This window comes from Colossoma macropomum, unplaced genomic scaffold, assembly GCF_904425465.1.
Source record: "Colossoma macropomum unplaced genomic scaffold, Colossoma_macropomum, whole genome shotgun sequence".
In the NCBI taxonomy this organism is placed as follows: Eukaryota; Metazoa; Chordata; class Actinopteri; order Characiformes; family Serrasalmidae; genus Colossoma; species Colossoma macropomum.
The window spans coordinates 35,301,387-35,319,198 of record NW_023494802.1 but is presented as its reverse complement, the minus strand read 5'-3'; the positions used below and the strand labels follow the sequence as shown (position 1 = coordinate 35,319,198).

At 39.1% G+C, this 17,812-nt stretch overlaps 2 protein-coding genes across 5 annotated transcripts; both read left to right on the top strand.

Moving 5' to 3' along the window:
• Positions 1–3,596: 3,596 nt before the first annotated feature.
• LOC118822572 (chemokine XC receptor 1-like) lies at positions 3,597–7,445 on the top strand. Of its 3 annotated transcripts, none has more exons than XM_036591710.1 (4): positions 3,597–3,654; positions 5,473–5,606; positions 5,886–5,939; positions 6,126–7,445. In XM_036591710.1, the coding sequence occupies exons 3-4, from the start codon at positions 5,936–5,938 to the stop codon at positions 7,085–7,087; spliced, it is 966 nt and encodes a 321-aa protein (XP_036447603.1). In that variant the 5' UTR covers positions 3,597–3,654; positions 5,473–5,606; positions 5,886–5,935; the 3' UTR covers positions 7,088–7,445. The 3 variants fall into 3 exon arrangements, with proteins under 3 accessions (XP_036447603.1, XP_036447602.1, XP_036447601.1); XM_036591709.1 differs by lacking the exon at positions 3,597–3,654 and adding an exon at positions 4,652–4,678; XM_036591708.1 differs by lacking the exon at positions 3,597–3,654 and having other exon boundaries at positions 5,243–5,606.
• Positions 7,446–13,344: 5,899 nt separating this feature from the next.
• LOC118822747 (chemokine XC receptor 1-like) lies at positions 13,345–17,812 on the top strand. Of its 2 annotated transcripts, none has more exons than XM_036592013.1 (2): positions 13,345–13,718; positions 16,361–17,812. In XM_036592013.1, exons 1-2 carry the CDS (start codon positions 13,715–13,717, stop codon positions 17,353–17,355), a joined length of 999 nt encoding a protein of 332 aa, XP_036447906.1. In that variant the 5' UTR covers positions 13,345–13,714; the 3' UTR covers positions 17,356–17,812. The 2 variants fall into 2 exon arrangements, with proteins under 2 accessions (XP_036447906.1, XP_036447905.1); XM_036592012.1 differs by having other exon boundaries at positions 13,353–13,718; positions 16,349–17,812.

The window sequence follows — 17,812 nt, the reverse complement described above, 5'->3', positions numbered from 1 at the left end:
AAACTTCATTCTATTTTTCCAATCAAAATTTATAACCAAGGACGTGCTAAGTAGCAGCAATAAAATCTAAATCAGTTAAAATTAAACGATTTTGTGTAAACACTTCATTTCAACGGTAACCCTTTGTCCAGCTACTCTGTGTGTTCACAGAGAACTACCTCCTTAAACTGTTAGCGAGTGGAGTCAAACGTTCGCTGAGAACAGAAACCTGTTCGGATCTCCTGTGTTCGCCGAATTTGACCACACCGGTGGCCTCGACGTTAAGACGACGATGCAGTGTTAAAACTGTGAACGTTATCTGGAAAATGAACAGGGTCGCTGTGAATAATAGTTACTTGCTCCTCTGTTCCAACTCCGTTAACGATTCCAGAGAAAATGCATTTCGAAACAGAATGTTACAGCTCGGCTCACAGCATGAAGTAGGACGGAACTTGACATTAGCATTAGCTAGCTCGCTAGCACAACTACCTCCGCGTCCCAAACCACACACACTTCTGTACTTCACACACTGCACTAATGAGTGCACTTCTAGAGCTGTATTTTACCGAGATTAATCTTCTTCACCCAGTGAGCCGACAAGTTTCCTCTTCAGATGCTCCATCATGGAGGATGGGCTCCCCGTTTTACAAATAAGCTTGGTTTTACAAATAGCACAATTTGTTTTCTGAGTTTAGCTCCACACTTTTGAGGACTTTGTTCTTGAGGCAGCCATCGCGCTGTTGTTAACTGTCCAGGGAGCGGTAATGTCGCAACGTTTCTAGTGAGCGCGAGAAAGACGCGCAATGACGTCACCAACGAATCGACTACTAAATTAGTTTGGTCGTCGATTTTAGTTGACTAAGTCAAATAATCGTTGCACCCCTAGTTTGCGCTTCCAAATTGTGTGTGTAAAGTTGAAAAAACAAAACAAAGCCAACCCTACATAAGCATGTTAACCCAGAATCCTTTCAATGCAGAGTCTATTCAATGTTATTACAATATGACAGCAACTGCTGGGGAAATATTCACTCAATCAGAGTAACAATACAGCAAGCATATGGAAATTATCACAGCCAAAAAATGCACCAGGGCTGCTAAGGAAGAGTGCTGCTTTGAGAACAGAGGTGTGTACTCAAGCAGAACTACTGTTACTTCAGTAACAGTAATGACTCAAAACTACCTTTCTAAGAAACAATTTCAGTAAAAAACAAACGTATCAAGTCAAAAGGCTACTTAAGTACTGAGTAACTTATAGAACTGCAGTGGAACTTCATAGTTCACCCAGTGTCTATAAGCAAATGAATTGAAGTTTGTTAGGCTCTATTTTGCTCATTTTCAGCCTAAAATAAAATGATAAATCTCCAAAGTCGGAGGTATGACCATTCACAAAGCAGTACTGTCACTAATGTAAGAGAATAACATTAAGAACAAAACAAGAATCTGTAAAGAAATGTTGATGCCTACCTTCATTGCTTAACAAATAAATCTGAGTAGAGGTAAAAATAGTATAATTTGAAAATACCCAGGGAGGCATAAATCCATAAAAATCTGACTTGAGTAGAGGTAATTTAGTAAATGTTACTAGTCAGTACACACTTCTGCCTGGTAGTGATTGTACTGCAGTTGTTAATTGTTAATTAGTAGGTCATTCAGTCCACATCTTACCATACTCATCTGTTCAAGTGTGAACTCACCAGTCTCAGGATCTGAAGATATACTTCCATTATTGCTGCCTTCATGGTTTTCTTGTGTCTGACTATTTGTCCTCTTTTTCCTTCTTGATTTTTGCTGTGCTGTAGAAAGCTATTCACAAATGCAAATAACTAAGCATTTAAATTAATTTTATTCCATAACTTGGTTAAACACAATACACTATGTCCAGAAATAGTCAGACAACCCTTCTAATTAGTTAACTCAGCTACTTTAAGGTGCACCCACTGCTGACAGAGGCAATTGTGCACACACAGCTTTGATAATTTCCATAGGAAAGCATTTGCCAATAGAATGGGATGCTCTGGAGCAGCCCCACAAGAGTCTAAGGGCATCATGTCCAATGCAAGCTTGGGCTAGATGGGGAATAAAGTCTGCCAGCATTGGGCTGTGGAGCAGTCAAACTGTTCTCTTGCTCTCTGGAGTGATGGAGCTCCATCCAATACCTTAGGTATGAGTTGGAGTGATCCAGAGCTGATCATCCAACATCAGTACCTGACCTCATTAATTACTAATACTAATGTGTCTCTCTCCCTGCTTTTCATTACGTTTTGATTAGACAGGTCTTTTTGAAAAAATACACCAATTGTAAGTATTTAGCAGTGTCAAAACAGCCTTTCAAAATATGTAGTGTCTCGTTATTGTCTACAAAAGTTTTTAAGAAAATTTGTGCCTCGATTTGCACAAAAGACAACCTGCATACCTTTCTCTTCCTCTCCTCTGTAGACTCGTCAGGCTGAAAGGCAGAATCTGTATCTGAAGAATGACAAGGGATGGCCCCTCCTCTGCGGGTCTGGGGTGGGGGAGGGAGGGATGGGGGGCTGGTGGTGCTTTTGTAGTTTGCTTTCTTCATATATCTGACCCATTGTGGTGTCTGGTGGTATGATACCTTAAAATCATGAATTTCAAAATTAGATGCGTACTTGTTGCCAAAGGCAGATGATCTGTCTGATACACACTGGTCACACCCCTTTTCACCTTACTTAGGCTTCACTTTTAAATATTAAAGCATGTTATTATAAATGAATTGTAAATAAATGTGCATATCAATGTAAATATAAATAAAGCCATAATTTTAACCCTAGCCTTATTGGAATGACAGTAGCCTAAAACAAAGAACAAACATTTTTGTTTATTTCTTTATGTGTCTTTAGCCCCTTAGTGGCATTTTATATGTTTATACCAGAAGTATACATTAACTGTGATGACTTAACTCTAAAGGAAATATTATGTAATGCAGTGATCATATTCATTTGGACTCATTAGGCAGGGGGTATTCAAGGATCAGGATTGGGAACAGAAAAGGAGAGATTTATTCATCAAAAGGTGTGTAGAAATAGGTGCAGATTGGAGCACTGAAACACAACCTGCTTCGTCTGCATGGAAAGAAGGCCATGCACTAATGTTTTTGTAGAGGAAAGGATGTGGTTTTCTCACCTGTTTTCAGTGTGAAAGAAGTTTATATTTGAGTGATATGAAGGATTATTACCTATGTCACCTTATTTTGTGTTTACTATAAGTCATGGCATTGCTATGGTGAGGGCTCTGTGTGTTCTTGGGCAGTTTAGCTTCTTTACTGTAATTGTGTTTTCTGTATTAGTGAATTGAGTATATGCTGTTCAGCGCTGTTCATTTTTCATAAGAACATAAGTTTTTTCCACTAAACTTGTCTTGTGAAGATTAAGTAAGTAAGTACAAGTTGGCATTGCACCTATACACGACATACAGTGCTGCTTAAAGTTTGTGAGCCCTTGAGCATTATGCTATTGTGCATATGTTTAAGGTACAACCTTGTCGCCCCTGCTCAAGTGCAGTTCTAGGCGTTCCTGACACCTCAGCTCTGCTCCTCCCACACAGTGAATAGTCTATTGGTGCAGAACCGTTGAACAAACTGAAGCCCTGCTAGTCCGTTTCCCCGCGTGTTCTCTCTGTGGCACAGACGAGCGCTTAGGAAAAAAAAAATAGGTAAGAAAATGACATTAATGTTAATAACTAAAGTCATCTGTTTCATCGAAATGACCATTCATTATTTACTAACATTAGTATTTGAATTTAATAGTAACTTCTCTCCTGTCCGCATTTTTATGCGCTTTTTGGCATGTATCAGACAACATCGCCCAGTTCGCATGAAAGTTTGTACGCTTGCTTGAAGCGGGTAATTTATTTGCCAGTAAAAAAATAAAATGTGATTTAGAAAAGAGTGAAAAATGTCCGTGAAATGTACCTGAAATATGACCGTCACCTGTTTGTTTGTTTGTTTTTGTTGGTTTGTTTTTGTGGCCGCAAAAAAGAAAAAAACAAAAGGCAGCATATTCCAGCGAACCAGTGAAGAAAAGTAGAAAAGTTAATGTATCTTCACTTATCAATGAGTAAAACCTACCAGTGAACGCACATAAGGTGCCTGCCATCAGGTTTCCAGAGCTGTTGTTAGTGCGTTTTGTCTTAATGCTATTAATATGTTTCATACAGCCATATATTTCCATAAAACAACAGGAAAAACAGGAGCAACAGGAAGCTACTCAACACTGGATTCTCTGTAGGCAAAGAGTGTAGACGTCAGATATTTCCAGACAGTTCTGACATATTCCACAAGGAGCTCATATGCCAGCCTACTTCAAAGCGCATGAAAAAGAAAATGGATATTGTTTGATGGACCTAGAGAGATGTAACTACCTCGCCTCTACTTCCCCCTGCCCTCAGATTGTCTCTGCTGGCTAAAACTCCTGGCCGTTGGCCTGCCGGTCATAGTTTGACTTTCTCCCGTTGTCCACAGCATCGTCAAACCTGGGGAGGGTGCTGCTCGTGTGCGCTGCTCACGACCCTCAGGGATCCGCGCTGGCGCTGCGTGTTCAGCTCTTCTGGACCCAGCGGCTTCCCTCACAGGAAACGAAGGCCAAGGTGCCAGGGAGTCCTGACTTTCTGCTTCAGCTCCAATGCCAGCTGCCACAACCAGCTTCACTTGCTCCAAGCCCAGCAGTTCCTTCCAAAAGTCCGTCTGTCACTCCAACTCCAGTCTCTTGGTGTGGTCTCATCTTCTTTACTCTCTTAATGGTAGCATCTGTTACTGAAACAGACTGCACTGCAGTGGGTTTCACCTTTAGCTGGATAAGTAGCTACATTAGCATTAGCATTGCCTGGCAGCGTACAGCTCAAAGCACCACAGAATAATTCTATTTTTTATCTTTCTATCACTTCAGTCAATCCGCACTGCAGAGGGAGGCACTGTGCACTTGCGTTAGCTTAGCCTAGCAGGCTACAATTTAAAAGCACTACAGAACAGGTTTGATTTTGGCTCCACCATCAATCAGTCGACTTTGCTCTTGTTGTTGTAACGTTAAGTTTTTATAATCTATGCTTATGATAGCAGAGCACCAGTTAGTCGAATCGAACCTACACTGGGGCGTTTGGATCTGCAGCTATTCTAAGTTAACTAGGAAAGAGGAGCCGGCTAGGATTAGTTTAGCCAGGAGGCACCAGCACCAACGTCCCCTACCTGAGGCTCTGCATTTGCCTTGCACTGCATCTGGGACTGACCAGTTTTTCAGCTAAAAAAAAAAAAAACTTCCAGAAACATTGACACTTTTTTTTACTTATAGTCATCTATCATTTACCGTACCCAAAAATTTTAAACACAGTGCGTATTCGAGAGTGTTTCAGAGCTGCTCACACAAGATTAAGAAATCCCTGTACATGCCCCAACCCTTTCAGGTTTCATGGTAGGTGTGCAATATAGTAAATTTCCAGAAATGTCAGTTTTCACGTTTGTTTCAATTTGTCTTTCAGAGAGATCTGCAGCCAGAATTTAATGTGCAGTTTCATCTATTGGGCAAAAGCCTGACAGTACAAAACACACTATTCTGATCCTCCAGGTGAAATAGTTCATGTTTCCAGTGCAGACTGCAGAAGCTGATACTTCTGTAAGTGTATACATGTATGTATTTTTATTTTCCCTTTTTTAATGGACATTATGGAAGAAGATTGCAAAACTACATGCTTATTCTTCAGTATCTTTGTTAGGCTTTATTGGAAATTATCAATAGCATGTCAGTCAGACTGATTATTTTAGTGCTGTGTGAGCAGATAGTATATTGTAGGCTTTAGATGTACAAATGCAGCATGAGTTTGACAGAAAACAGCAAGACTTCTTAAATCTCACAGTGAATGCCTACTTTAATCATTCTGTTTCTGTGTTGTAGTGTCCTAGTCCTCTCTCCATGTGACACACACAACAATTCAGGAGAGAAAAATGGGTAAGAAAATGTATCTGAATTGTTCAGCATTATCACAGAGATAATGAAAGCGCTTTACTCTGACACAGAGGAACAAAGAGCTCTAATTTTGTATAAACTAGTGCTCTTTGCTCCTCTCAGTCAGAGTAAAAATGAGTGAATAGAAGTGCTTTGTAGGTGTTTAACAATCCTTTCTTTGCTTTCCAGAAATAAGTGCAGAAGAAGAATATGGAAATGGCACATTTGCATATTATGATGATTATATTGAAATATGTAATCGCGAGGCTGTGATCAAATTTGGATCCATTGTAGTTCCCACAGTCTTCACCATTGTGGTCCTCCTCAGTCTCATCGGAAACATACTGGTTCTGGTGGTGTTTGGACTGAATTTGGATGAAAACGACAGGTCACTGAACAAAATCTTCATCCTCAACTTGGCTCTGTCTGACCTGATCTTCACTCTCGGACTTCCATTTTGGGCCTGTTATCACATTTGGGGCTGGACGTTTGGTGATTTTATGTGTAAAAGTGTGAACTTTGTCTTCTCTGCTGGATTTTATAGCAGCATTGTGTTCCTGATGCTGATGACCATTCAGCGCTATGTAGCAATCATCCATCCTCTGTCCTATCGAACGAGATATCGGCACTGTTCAGTTATTCCTTTATTATTCATTGCTTGGGTGGTGAGCATTGTAGCAGCTGTGCCAGACTTACTGTACTATGAAGTCATACCTGACCCAGACTCTGACAAACAGTACTGTGAGTATAACAGCACTTTTGCTATCTTTGATGTTACACACGAGCAGAACATTTTTTTTGTGGTTGCCTTTTTTGTCATGTTTTGTTGCTATGCAAGAATTTTTCGAGCCATCCTCAAATCTCTTGCTGCCAACGCACACAAGGCTAAAAGACTCATCCTCTGTATTGTGTCTGTGTTTTTTGTGTGCTGGGCTCCTTATAACATTGTAATATTTCTGCGCTCCTCAACTTATCGTCAGATCAAAACTTTTTCTGAATGTGACGTGTCCACTCGTCTTGACTATGCGTTCTATGTCTGCAGATTGCTCGCTTTTTCCCACTGCTGTCTTAATCCAGTGATTTATTGTTTTGTTCATAAAATATTCTGGGATAATTTGAGGACACTTCTAAAGAAACTGTTTCGATGCTAAATCACCATAGACTTCCATTATATGAGAATGGTAGAAATTCATTCTGCCTGTTTTATGTGGGCCAAAAGTTGACCTAATTCACTCCCATTAAAACAAGAATAATTTGGAACGACCTACAGAAACATTAGAAATTGCAGCAGTTCATCTCTCTGACTGACTTTAAGTTTACTTTTAGAACTGTGTCATCGTGTTTGCTCTTGTTATAAAATGACAGAGTGAGGCCCATATCCTACATTTTTCTTGTATTGTTTTCTGACTGAAGTAGACTCACAACATTTGTGTGGTTTTCTGTATGAAAAACACTAATAGTAATGATTACATGACCATTTTCCAACATCTCTAAATCCAATAGAATCAAAGAAGCTGTTTTTGTTACTGTGCCTTTAAGAATGATTTATGTAAATGAGCTCTGTCCTGACTGGCTGCTCTGTATTGTGCATTTAAAACTGGTCTGTACTAAAATGCTATTATTTATGTCATAACATGTAAATAAAGGCATAATAAATGTAAATAAAGGCATAATTTTACACCAAGAGTGTAGCCTTGTGGGATTGACAATGGCTTAAAACAGAGAACAAACATTTTTGCAGGTGAACCTGATATGTAGCCCTAAATTTGACTAAGTAAAGCATTTTTGAAATTAGGAACAACGATGTGCACAGTCCTTACTGTTTTCTCATCTTTTGGACTTCAGGCGAATGCTTTTTTGTTTACGTGCCTTTAGACCCTTAGCTGCATTTTATATGCTTATATCAGAAGTATGCATTCATTGACTGTGATGGCTTAACTGTTGTGTAATGCACTAAGCAGGGTTGGGAAGAATACTTTGGAGAAGTAGTGATGATGGAATACTGAATGCACTGTCCTAAATGTGTTCAGTAACATATTGCATTGTAATACATAAAAAAGTAACATATTCTGAATACATTTACAATACATCTTGATAAAGTACATGTAATTTTTATTTATTTCATACTTTCTTCACTTGTACTGGTTGGCAGTTTTGTTTGTGTAGTTATTCAAATTAATACAAAATTCTGAACGTTATTTTGGCTCTCATCATCTGCTTCCATCCACTGCTGCTGCCCATAATCCCACTAAGCCATCTATTTGCCATCTAAGCAAGAGGGAGTGTGTTATTGCGAAATAACATCATAGATCATCACAGCCGTGATGTTATTCACAATAACACATGATCTAGAGTGTTCTATTGCTTTTATACAACAGTTAAATAAATAAAGTAAGAAATGAATAAATTGGGCCATGAAACTTTAAAACATATTAAACAATGTTAGCAATTCCTTCCGCCAAATTATAGTTCCTTAACAAGCAGCTTGTTGCTACATCAGAGTAATGAGCTCCGCTCACTCACTGCACAGCCAGCAGTTCGCTCTCCAGCTCCTTACACTAAATTCCAAAACTGTCATCACCACTGAGCAAGCTTTTCAGTCGGCAGCTGGGACAGAAGAACCCCCAAACAACCTGGAATTAGCCAGAAATGAACCCAATATCATTCGCCAAACAGCGTCTCAGTGGAGTGATACAGTGCTTGTGAAAAAAACGTGATGTTATGGCAAAATAACAGCATGGTTAGAACGCTTCTCAACCAATCAGTTTGTGTGGCTGGAACTAACTCTTGTATAAATGCCAATTACAAAATTTTACAATTTTGACTATAAAACGGGTAGCTATGTGATTTTCAGCATGCATGAGCCCAGTTAAAGCTAAGCTTATCACTTGTGGTGCACTGCTGGGGAGCTGTTCAGTTCAATCTTCCCTCAAAAAAGTTTACTAACATTAAGATTAAGCAGCACTGTATGTCGTGGATATGTGCAATGCCAACTTCTTACTTACTTAATCTTCACAAGACAAGATTAGAGGAAAAACATACGTTCCTATGTAAAATGAACAGCCCTGGGCTGCATATACTCAATTCACTAATACAGAAAACACAATTACAGTAAAGTATGCTGAACTGCCCAAGAACACACAGAGCCCTCACCATAGCAATGCCATGGCTTGTAGTAAATTCCAAATAAGGTGAGATGGATAATAATCCTTCATAACACTCAAATATAAACTGCTTTAAAATTCACACACTGCCATATGAAAAACAGGTGAGAAAAGCACACACAGTGTAGATGTTATTAAACACAAGTTTAATAACATGCACACAGATCTCTCAACACCTCTACATAGTTTACTTAGTTAGCAAGTCCTGGCTAACACTGGTGGCACGGTGGGTTCAATTCCCCAGCCAGGTTACCAGGATCCCCTTCTGTGTGGAGTTTGCATGTTCCTCCCACAGTCCAAAGACATGCTCTCAGGTGAACTGGAGATGTTAAATTGCCCCAGTTGTCAATGTATATGTCTGTGACTGGTGACCTGTCCATTGTGTTTCCTGCCTTCCACCCAATGACTGTGTAGATAGGCACCTGTAACCAAGGAGGATAAGTGGCCTTGACTGTGTAATTGAAAAGAAATACTAGTATTATTTGGTCGGTATAGTGTAGTGGGTAACACCTCTGCCTTCTATGCTGTAGACTGGGGTTCAGTCCTGCTTGGGCACACTATACCAATACAAGTCCTTGGGCAAGACTCCTAACACTACCTTTGCCTAACTGTGTAAACTGATCAAATTGTAAGTCACTCTGGATAGGAGTGTCTGCCAAATGACAAACGGAAATGTCATCACTGCCAGGGTTGGGATGTAATGAGATACAAGTATTAGGAATACGTATTCAGAATACAGAAATTAAGCATCTGTATTCAGTCCAAGTTATATTTTGTAATGGCAGTATTCAGAATACAGTTACTTTTTACATTTTTAGGAAGTAACCTTTTATAATACTTACCCGTTCAATTAAAAAATAGTCACCATTTTTCAAAGAAACACCATTATTTCTTGTGAAGCAACTACAACCCCATTTCCAAAAAAGGTGGGACACTGTGAAAAACGTAAATAAAAACAAAATGCAAAGATGTGCAAATCATTTAAACCCTATATTTTTATTGAAAATGCTTCAAAGACAACATATTAAATGTTGAAACTGAGAAATTGCATTGTTTTTTGAAAAATATTTGACCATTTGTGAATTTGACGCCAGCAAAAAAATTGGGACAGGGGCAACAAAAGGCTGGTAAAGTTGTGTTATGCTTTTAAAAACACCTGGTGGTTCATTGGCAACAGGTCAGTAACACGATTGGGTATAAAATGAGCAAAATAAGTCTTTCAGAAGTAAAGATGGGGTTCATCACTCTGTGAAAGGCTGTGCAGGCAAATGGTGCAACAATTCAAGAATAACGTTTCTCAACATAAAATAGCAAACAACTTTTGCTTTTCATCATCTACAGTACATAATAACATTACAAGATTCAGAGAATCTGGAGAAATCTCTGTATGCAATGGACAAGGCCAAAAACCAGTAATTGCTGTCCGTGATCTTTGGGCCCTCAGGTGGCACTGCATTAAAAACAGACATGATTCTGTAGAGGAAATCACTGCATGGGCTCAGGAACACTTCTGAATACCACTGTCTGTGAAAACAGTTCATCATTGCATCCACAAATGCTAAGTAAAACTCTAAAACACAAAGAAGAAACCAAATGTAAACAGGATCCAGAAACGCTGCCACCTTCTCTGGGCCTGAGCTCATTTAAAATGTACTGAGGTGAAGTGGAAAAGTGTCCTGTGGTCCGAATCAACATTTGAATTTCTTTCTGGAAATCATGGACACTGTGTCCTCTGGGCTAAAGGCCACTCAGCTTGTTATCAGTGCACAGTTCAAAAGTCAGTATTCATCATGGTATAGGGGCGCATTAATGCATATGGCATGGGTGACATGCACATCTGTGAAGGCACCATTAATGCTGAACGATACATACATGTTTTGGCAACATATGCTGCCATCCAGATGACGTCTTTTTCAGGAAAGACCCTGCTTATTTCAGCAAGACAATGACAAACCACATTCTGCATGTATTACAACAGCATGGCTCTATATTAAAAGAGTCTGGGTGCTAAACTGGCCTTTAGTCCTGACCTGTCACCACTGACAATATTTGGCACATTATAAAATGAAAACTATGACAAAGGAGACCCTGAACTGATGAGCAGCTGAAATCCTATGTTAAGCAAAAATGGGAAAACATTTCACTTTCAAAACAACAGCAGTTCCTCAGTTCCCAAACACTTACAGAGTGTTCTTAAAAAAAAGAGGTGATGTAATAATGTGGTAAACATGCCCCCTGTCCAAACTTTTTTGGAACAGGTTGCTGGCATCAAATTCAAAATGGGCATATATTTTCTAAAAAACAATCAAATTTCTCAGTTTCAACATTTGATTTGTTGTCTTTGTACCATTTTCTATGAAATATAGGGTTTAAATGATTCGCACATAACTGCATTTTGTTTTTAATTACATTTTGCACAGTGTCCCCATTTTTTGGAAATGGGGTTGTATTTTAAACTCAGCATCATGCGCAATTCTGCAGTTTCACCTAAAATGAGATCAGATCTTTATTTAACTCATAACCAGAGATAAAGAGAACCCAATAGAACAAATAACACAATTATATACACTCTTAAAAACATGATGCTTCAATGGTTCTTTAGTAAAGAACACTTTGCCTGATTAAATGCTTCTTTGCCTCAGGACAGAGTTCTTCAGATTGATGGAAAACGTGCTGTACATGGTTCTATATAGAACCTTTTTGAAAAAGGATTTATATAGCGCCCAAAAGGGTTCCTCCATTGTTACAATGTCAAGCTTGTAACAATAGAAGAACGCTTTTGGGTGCTACATAGAACCATTTTCAAAAATGTTTTATATAGAACTGTGTATAGCACATTCACGCACATTTTCCATCAATCTAAAGAACCGTTTAATGAGGCAAAGAACTCTTTAATCAGGCAAAGTGTTCTTTGAGTGTTCACGGTTCTATATAGCACCATTTTCTTTACTAATGAACCGTTGAAGCACTGTTTTGTTTCAAAGTGTAGTTTTCCTTTCATTTATTGAACAAAGTGATTCAATGTTATATAATTTGGTTGGCAAAAGAATGTGAACCTCTACAATTATCAGTTTGGTATAGGGGATAATGAGGGTCAGGAGATGCAATCAATCAGTTGTGTGTCAGATGTGAGTGTGGCTGACCCTACTCTATTAAAAAAACATGGCCTGATTTTTTATTATCAAAGTCTGGAGATTACCACTTACATTTGTTAGTGCATGCCACTAATGAGATTTCTGAGGACCTCAGAAAAAACATTAGTCAAAGCTCATTAGGCTGGAACGTCACTGATCCACTGTCAAGCAGAATGTGTGCAAATGGAGGAAATTCACCACCATTGTTACCCTTCCCCGGTGTGGTCATCCAACAACAATGACTCTAATGGTAAAGCGTATAATATTCTAGGAGATCACAAAGAGTCCCAGGTTAACATCTAAGGATCTGCATGCCTCTTTTACACGTTCCGAAACCCTAACAACATCCGCAGACCACATCAAACTCCCTCAATCCAAAAAGCAGTTCCTAGTTTAGGATGATATGAGCCCTGATATGGAACAGAAAATGAGACTCCTAACAACCATGTAAGACCTGGCAGACCACCAAAACTGCCCCCTCAGACAAACAGCACTTAAAGCTTAAAGGAGAGAATAAAGTTCCACTCTTGCTTCAGATCTTGGGAAAAAAAATATATAAAGCTGCTGGTGTTCTCAGAACAATGGGCTGACCAGCCCAGGGTCCAGACCTCAACATCATTGAATGTGTTTGGGATTACTTGGATGAGAAGAAGCAAAAAACAAAAAAATGCAACCTTCTAAAACTGAAGTTTGGAAGTGTGGAAAAATATCATATATTCATGCTCAGTGCTAAAACTCTGATACACAGCAAGACAGGCTTTATTTTTAATTACAAATTCAGTTGCATATTTAATATCATGTATTGTTAATACTCAAAATCAATGTAAACTGAAAGCACTTTGTTCATAATATGAAGGCTAAAAGCAGATATGTAATAAAACAGTAGTGAGTGGGGTTTGGGTGATTTTGGAGCTGGATCGCTGGCTGATGGATAGTCACAGGTGGATGAAATCACTCTGGATTGTGAGGGCAGAGTCTGATGGTCCAATGGTCCTAAGGGTTAATAGACATTGTGCACTGAACTTTGCATAGAAATGAGTAATTTGCTGCCTGTAGAGGATGTGTGTTCATTTATTTTCAGTTAGAAAATCAACAAAGTGTCATTTCACCAGGGGTGCCCAAACTTTTGCATAAGCCAGTAAAACAATAAAATACTAAGGTAAGAAAGTTGATGTTTTGATTATTTTATAGCTCAGGAGCCACAAGGACTATGGGAGTCTGATTATATCTCTCTAGTGAGATCAGAATAATAACAATGAAAGTATAACAAGGCGAGCGGAGCCTTACAGTGGAGCTCTCACTCTGGGAAGGCTTTGCTGGAAAAACCCAAACTGGGTCATTTGGCAACCCAGCGCTGAGTGAATATCTGATAGAAAACATCTTACTATTGTTCCAGAACTGTAAACAAACTGATTCCCTGTTAGTTTCTGTTTCTCCGCGACTTCTCTCTGTGGCACAGACGAGCATTTGGGAAAGAGAAATGGGTAAGAAAACGACATTTATGTCAACTATTTTAGTCATTTATTAAAACAACACTGTGATTTGTCATCACTACTAGCGAACTAAAGGAATTTTCTCTATGGCGTGTGTTTTTCTGCGCGTTTAAAACAGGAGCTGAAACGGCAAATATCGGACAAAATCGACAAACTTCGCCAAAACGAACCATTTTTGCCTGTAAAAAAAATGAATGCGCTAAATTAAAGTACATCCATCCATCATTACTGTGTTCTTTTAACGTAAATGTGAAAAGACTGAAGTCTGTGTGGGGAATATACACGACAGAAGGCAGCAGAGTCCAGTAAACTAATGAAGAACTGATAATGTATCTTCATCTTACCGATGAAAAGATAATACTATATTCCAGTGCCTTCTCTTAGCACGTCTTTGTGCAGGCTTGTTCACAGACATGTACTCGCCCTCTTGGTTGGTGTGTTGAACGTCAGTATTTTGTTCTGCTGTCATTCTTCAAGATCCGCGTGAGCGAGATGAGGCTCAGCCTCGTCCCGGGAACAGAGCTCGTTGATCGGCTCGGGCTCTACGGGCTTCATCGCTCTCGAGCGCCCCCTCTGGTGCAGTACCACCCCAATGATTTTCTGCTGTGGATTTTTTTTTGGGAATTTCCTCACCACGGCGCGGAAAATCCCAGCAGTAAAGCGCTGATAGTCTCTTTAAGAGTCACATTTCAACAAGCGGATGTTTAGAACAGCAGCTGTAATGTCGACAGTAAGGGGTGTTAATAATGCCGGCCTTACACCAAACGACTTTACAAGCGATTTCACTGTCGCAGACAAACATCCAGTGTCGGAATGAAGTCATTGCTAGAATCGCGCTCGCGTCATCTCGATCGTTTAGTGTGAGGTGGTCAAGATGGTGGTCTCAAGTCTTTTTCAAAATCAACCGTGTTTAATATTATCGTAAGTTTTAAGTCTTGGCCGATGCAAATATGATGTGCAAGGGGCGCATGCGCGCGGCGCTATAGAACGAGAGAGAGAGAGAGAGAGAGCTCTAAACTGACTGCTTTAATATTTCAGGCTCAGTGAGTTTAACAGTGATGTAAGGAAATGTGCAGAGGACTTAAAGAATGGCATTATTGAAGAATCATCAGTTTTTTTTTTTTGCTTTTTGTCACACTGGTTTCTCATTTTGTTTGTTTGTTTTTTATGGTTTAGTTCATGACCCAATCAACAAGGCTGAATCGCTGCATGTTGTGTTGATGTGTAAATCTGTCAATTTAAAAAAGGTAACATTTTACAGGGTAATTAAAGATTCTGGGTGATGATCCGTCAGAGTACACAGTTCTACAGCCCCAGATCTGTACACACCCAGCCAACGTATCTTCCCATCTGTACCACTATAAAGTGAAAGGAAAAGTGTTTATCTGCTTGTAAATTTCCACCTTCCTGTTATATTGTTTACATCCTTATTACTGTCCTGTGTTGTGTGACTGCTACTGCTGCTAAATTTCCTTCGGGATCAATAAAGCATCAATCAATCAATCAATCTATCTATCTATCTATCTATCTAAAAACTGTGACACTCTTTAGATGTGAGAAGGTATCAGACTTTAGTCTTTCAAAAGTCATTTCAAAGTCCTCTAGTGCTGCTACACAAAGTTTTTGTGATTGTAATAAGACACGGAGACTCTGTGGAGTCTTAAGCACAGTTAGCTAACCTCATAACTGACTGCTACGCACTGATTAGACAGTCCAGTGAGCCTCGCCATGGCGTTACAAGGTGGCAACTGGAGTTCAAATCCCACAGGCAGTGGTGCTGTTGACTGTCTTTGGAAAAAAAATCTCTACGTTTGGTTTTCACTGAAACATAACTGCAGTGTCTCTCTCGATAAGACTGCTCGCTATATACAGTCCGTTAAATGCCAGGTTCTTTATTCTCTTGTACAGCTGATGGAAACTCAGTCTAGCTGTTGTGATCCCACCACTGGGTGGCATTTAGCTCTTGTAAGTCCTAAAAAATTAAGGTTATACTTTGAACATTGAATCTCAGAACACATGCACTTCGCCACCGTGTTGACTCATCTCAGAAACAATGTCATTCAGTGGCTTGAATGAGTAAGAGGTTTGAAAGTAACAGGGTTGGGTTTACAGCACTGAAATAGCATAGATGGTTCTTCAAGGGTTCTTTAGCAAAGAGAATGGTTCTTTATAGAAATATGAAAGAAATATTTGCATGCTTAAAGGTTCTTGAAATGGTTCTCCTGACGGATGGAGAATATGCTGTATGTGGTTGTCTATAGAATGTTTTTGAAAAGGGTTCTACATAGCACCCAAAAAGGTTCTTCAATTGTTACGCTTGGCATCATCACAATAGTAGAACCCTTTTTGGTGTTATATAGAACCCAAGAAGCTGTAGGTTGGTTTTATTAATTTAATTATTAATTTTAATAATATTAATTATTTATCTGAAACATGCATATAGATTATGCATATATATATATATATATATATATATATATATATATATATATATATATATATATATATATATATATATATATAGTTGATGACAGAGGTAGATCCTTTGCCATCACTACCCTGAAAGATGGCAAAACAGAATCAATCTTTACATGTTTAACAATCCTTTCTTTGCTTTCCAGAAAACGATACAGACAATTATGAAGACTATTACTTCTACTCTCCTATGGATAATGAAACATATCCCCAGGAGGCTGAGATCAAATTTGGATCCACTGTACTTACCATATTCATCTCCATTGTGGTCCTCCTCAGTCTCATTGGTAACATCCTGGTTCTGGTGATCCTTGGACTCTACGAGAACCTCAAATCACTGACCAACATCTTCATCCTTAACTTGACTCTGTCTGACCTCATCTTCACTCTTGGACTTCCCTTTTGGGCCTGTTACTACATCTGGAGCTGGACTTTCGGTGATTTTATGTGTAAAACTGTGAACTTTATCTTCTCTGCTGGATTTTATAGCAGCACTGTGTTCCTGATGCTGATGTCCATTGAGCGCTATGCAGCAGTGGTCCATCCTCTGCTACATAGGTCTGACTGGACCAAGTGTCACAGTTTTGCAGTGATTCCCATCATTGCTTGGGTGGTGAGCTTTTCAGCAGCTTTGCCAGACTTCGTGTTCAGCGAAGTCATCAGTGACCCATCAGACCCTGACACACTTTACTGTGACCATAACAGCATTATAGCCTTTGTTGGTGTCACATATGAGCAGAACATTTTTTTGGTTGTTGCCTTTTTAGTCATGAGCTTCTGCTTCATAAGAATTCTTCTGACCATCATCAAGGCCCAAACAAAGAAGAAACACAGGACTGTGAGACTCGTCTTCTGCATGGTGGTGGTGTCCTTTGTGAGCTGGGTTCCTTATAACATTGTGGTATTTCTGCAGACTTTAACTCATCATCAGATTGAGCTTTTTACACAACTTGGTGTCTTTGCTCAGCTTAAATATGCATTTGATCTCTGCAGATTACTCGCTATTTCCCACTGCTGTGTTAATCCAGTGATTTACATTTTTGCTAGTAAAAAAATAAGGAATCATTTGAAGGCGCTTCTACAGAAGATATTCCAACGACAAACAAATACAGAATTCCATCAGGCAGAAATTCACTCTGACAGTTCACTGTGAAGAGGATTGGGGACCCACATCATTCCTGTGCAGTTTTTAAGGGTCACCTTGCATGACAAAGAAGGAATGTAAAACTGAGGAGGCACAATATCCCAATATTTTATTTCTATTTTGCACACTATGCATGCCTTAAATACCTTCATTTATAACATTATTCCTCACCAGTTCACCTTGCAACAAGCTGGTCACGCCCATTTCACTTATGCAACTATGTAAAATTTCAAACTCTGCTCCAAGTATAATTTTTTATGATGATGATGTTTTTAAAGTGTACTGCTGTATGTTCTAAATCACATATGCAAATACTGAGTATAGCTGCTTATACAATGTCTGTACCAAGTTGAAATTATAACAGGTGAAACTGGCGGCTGTGTTTTATGCACTGTGATTTAGCATCAACTTTCAATGGCTTATATTCTGTCATGTGTAACTGATCATTAAAGCTTTGGCACAACTA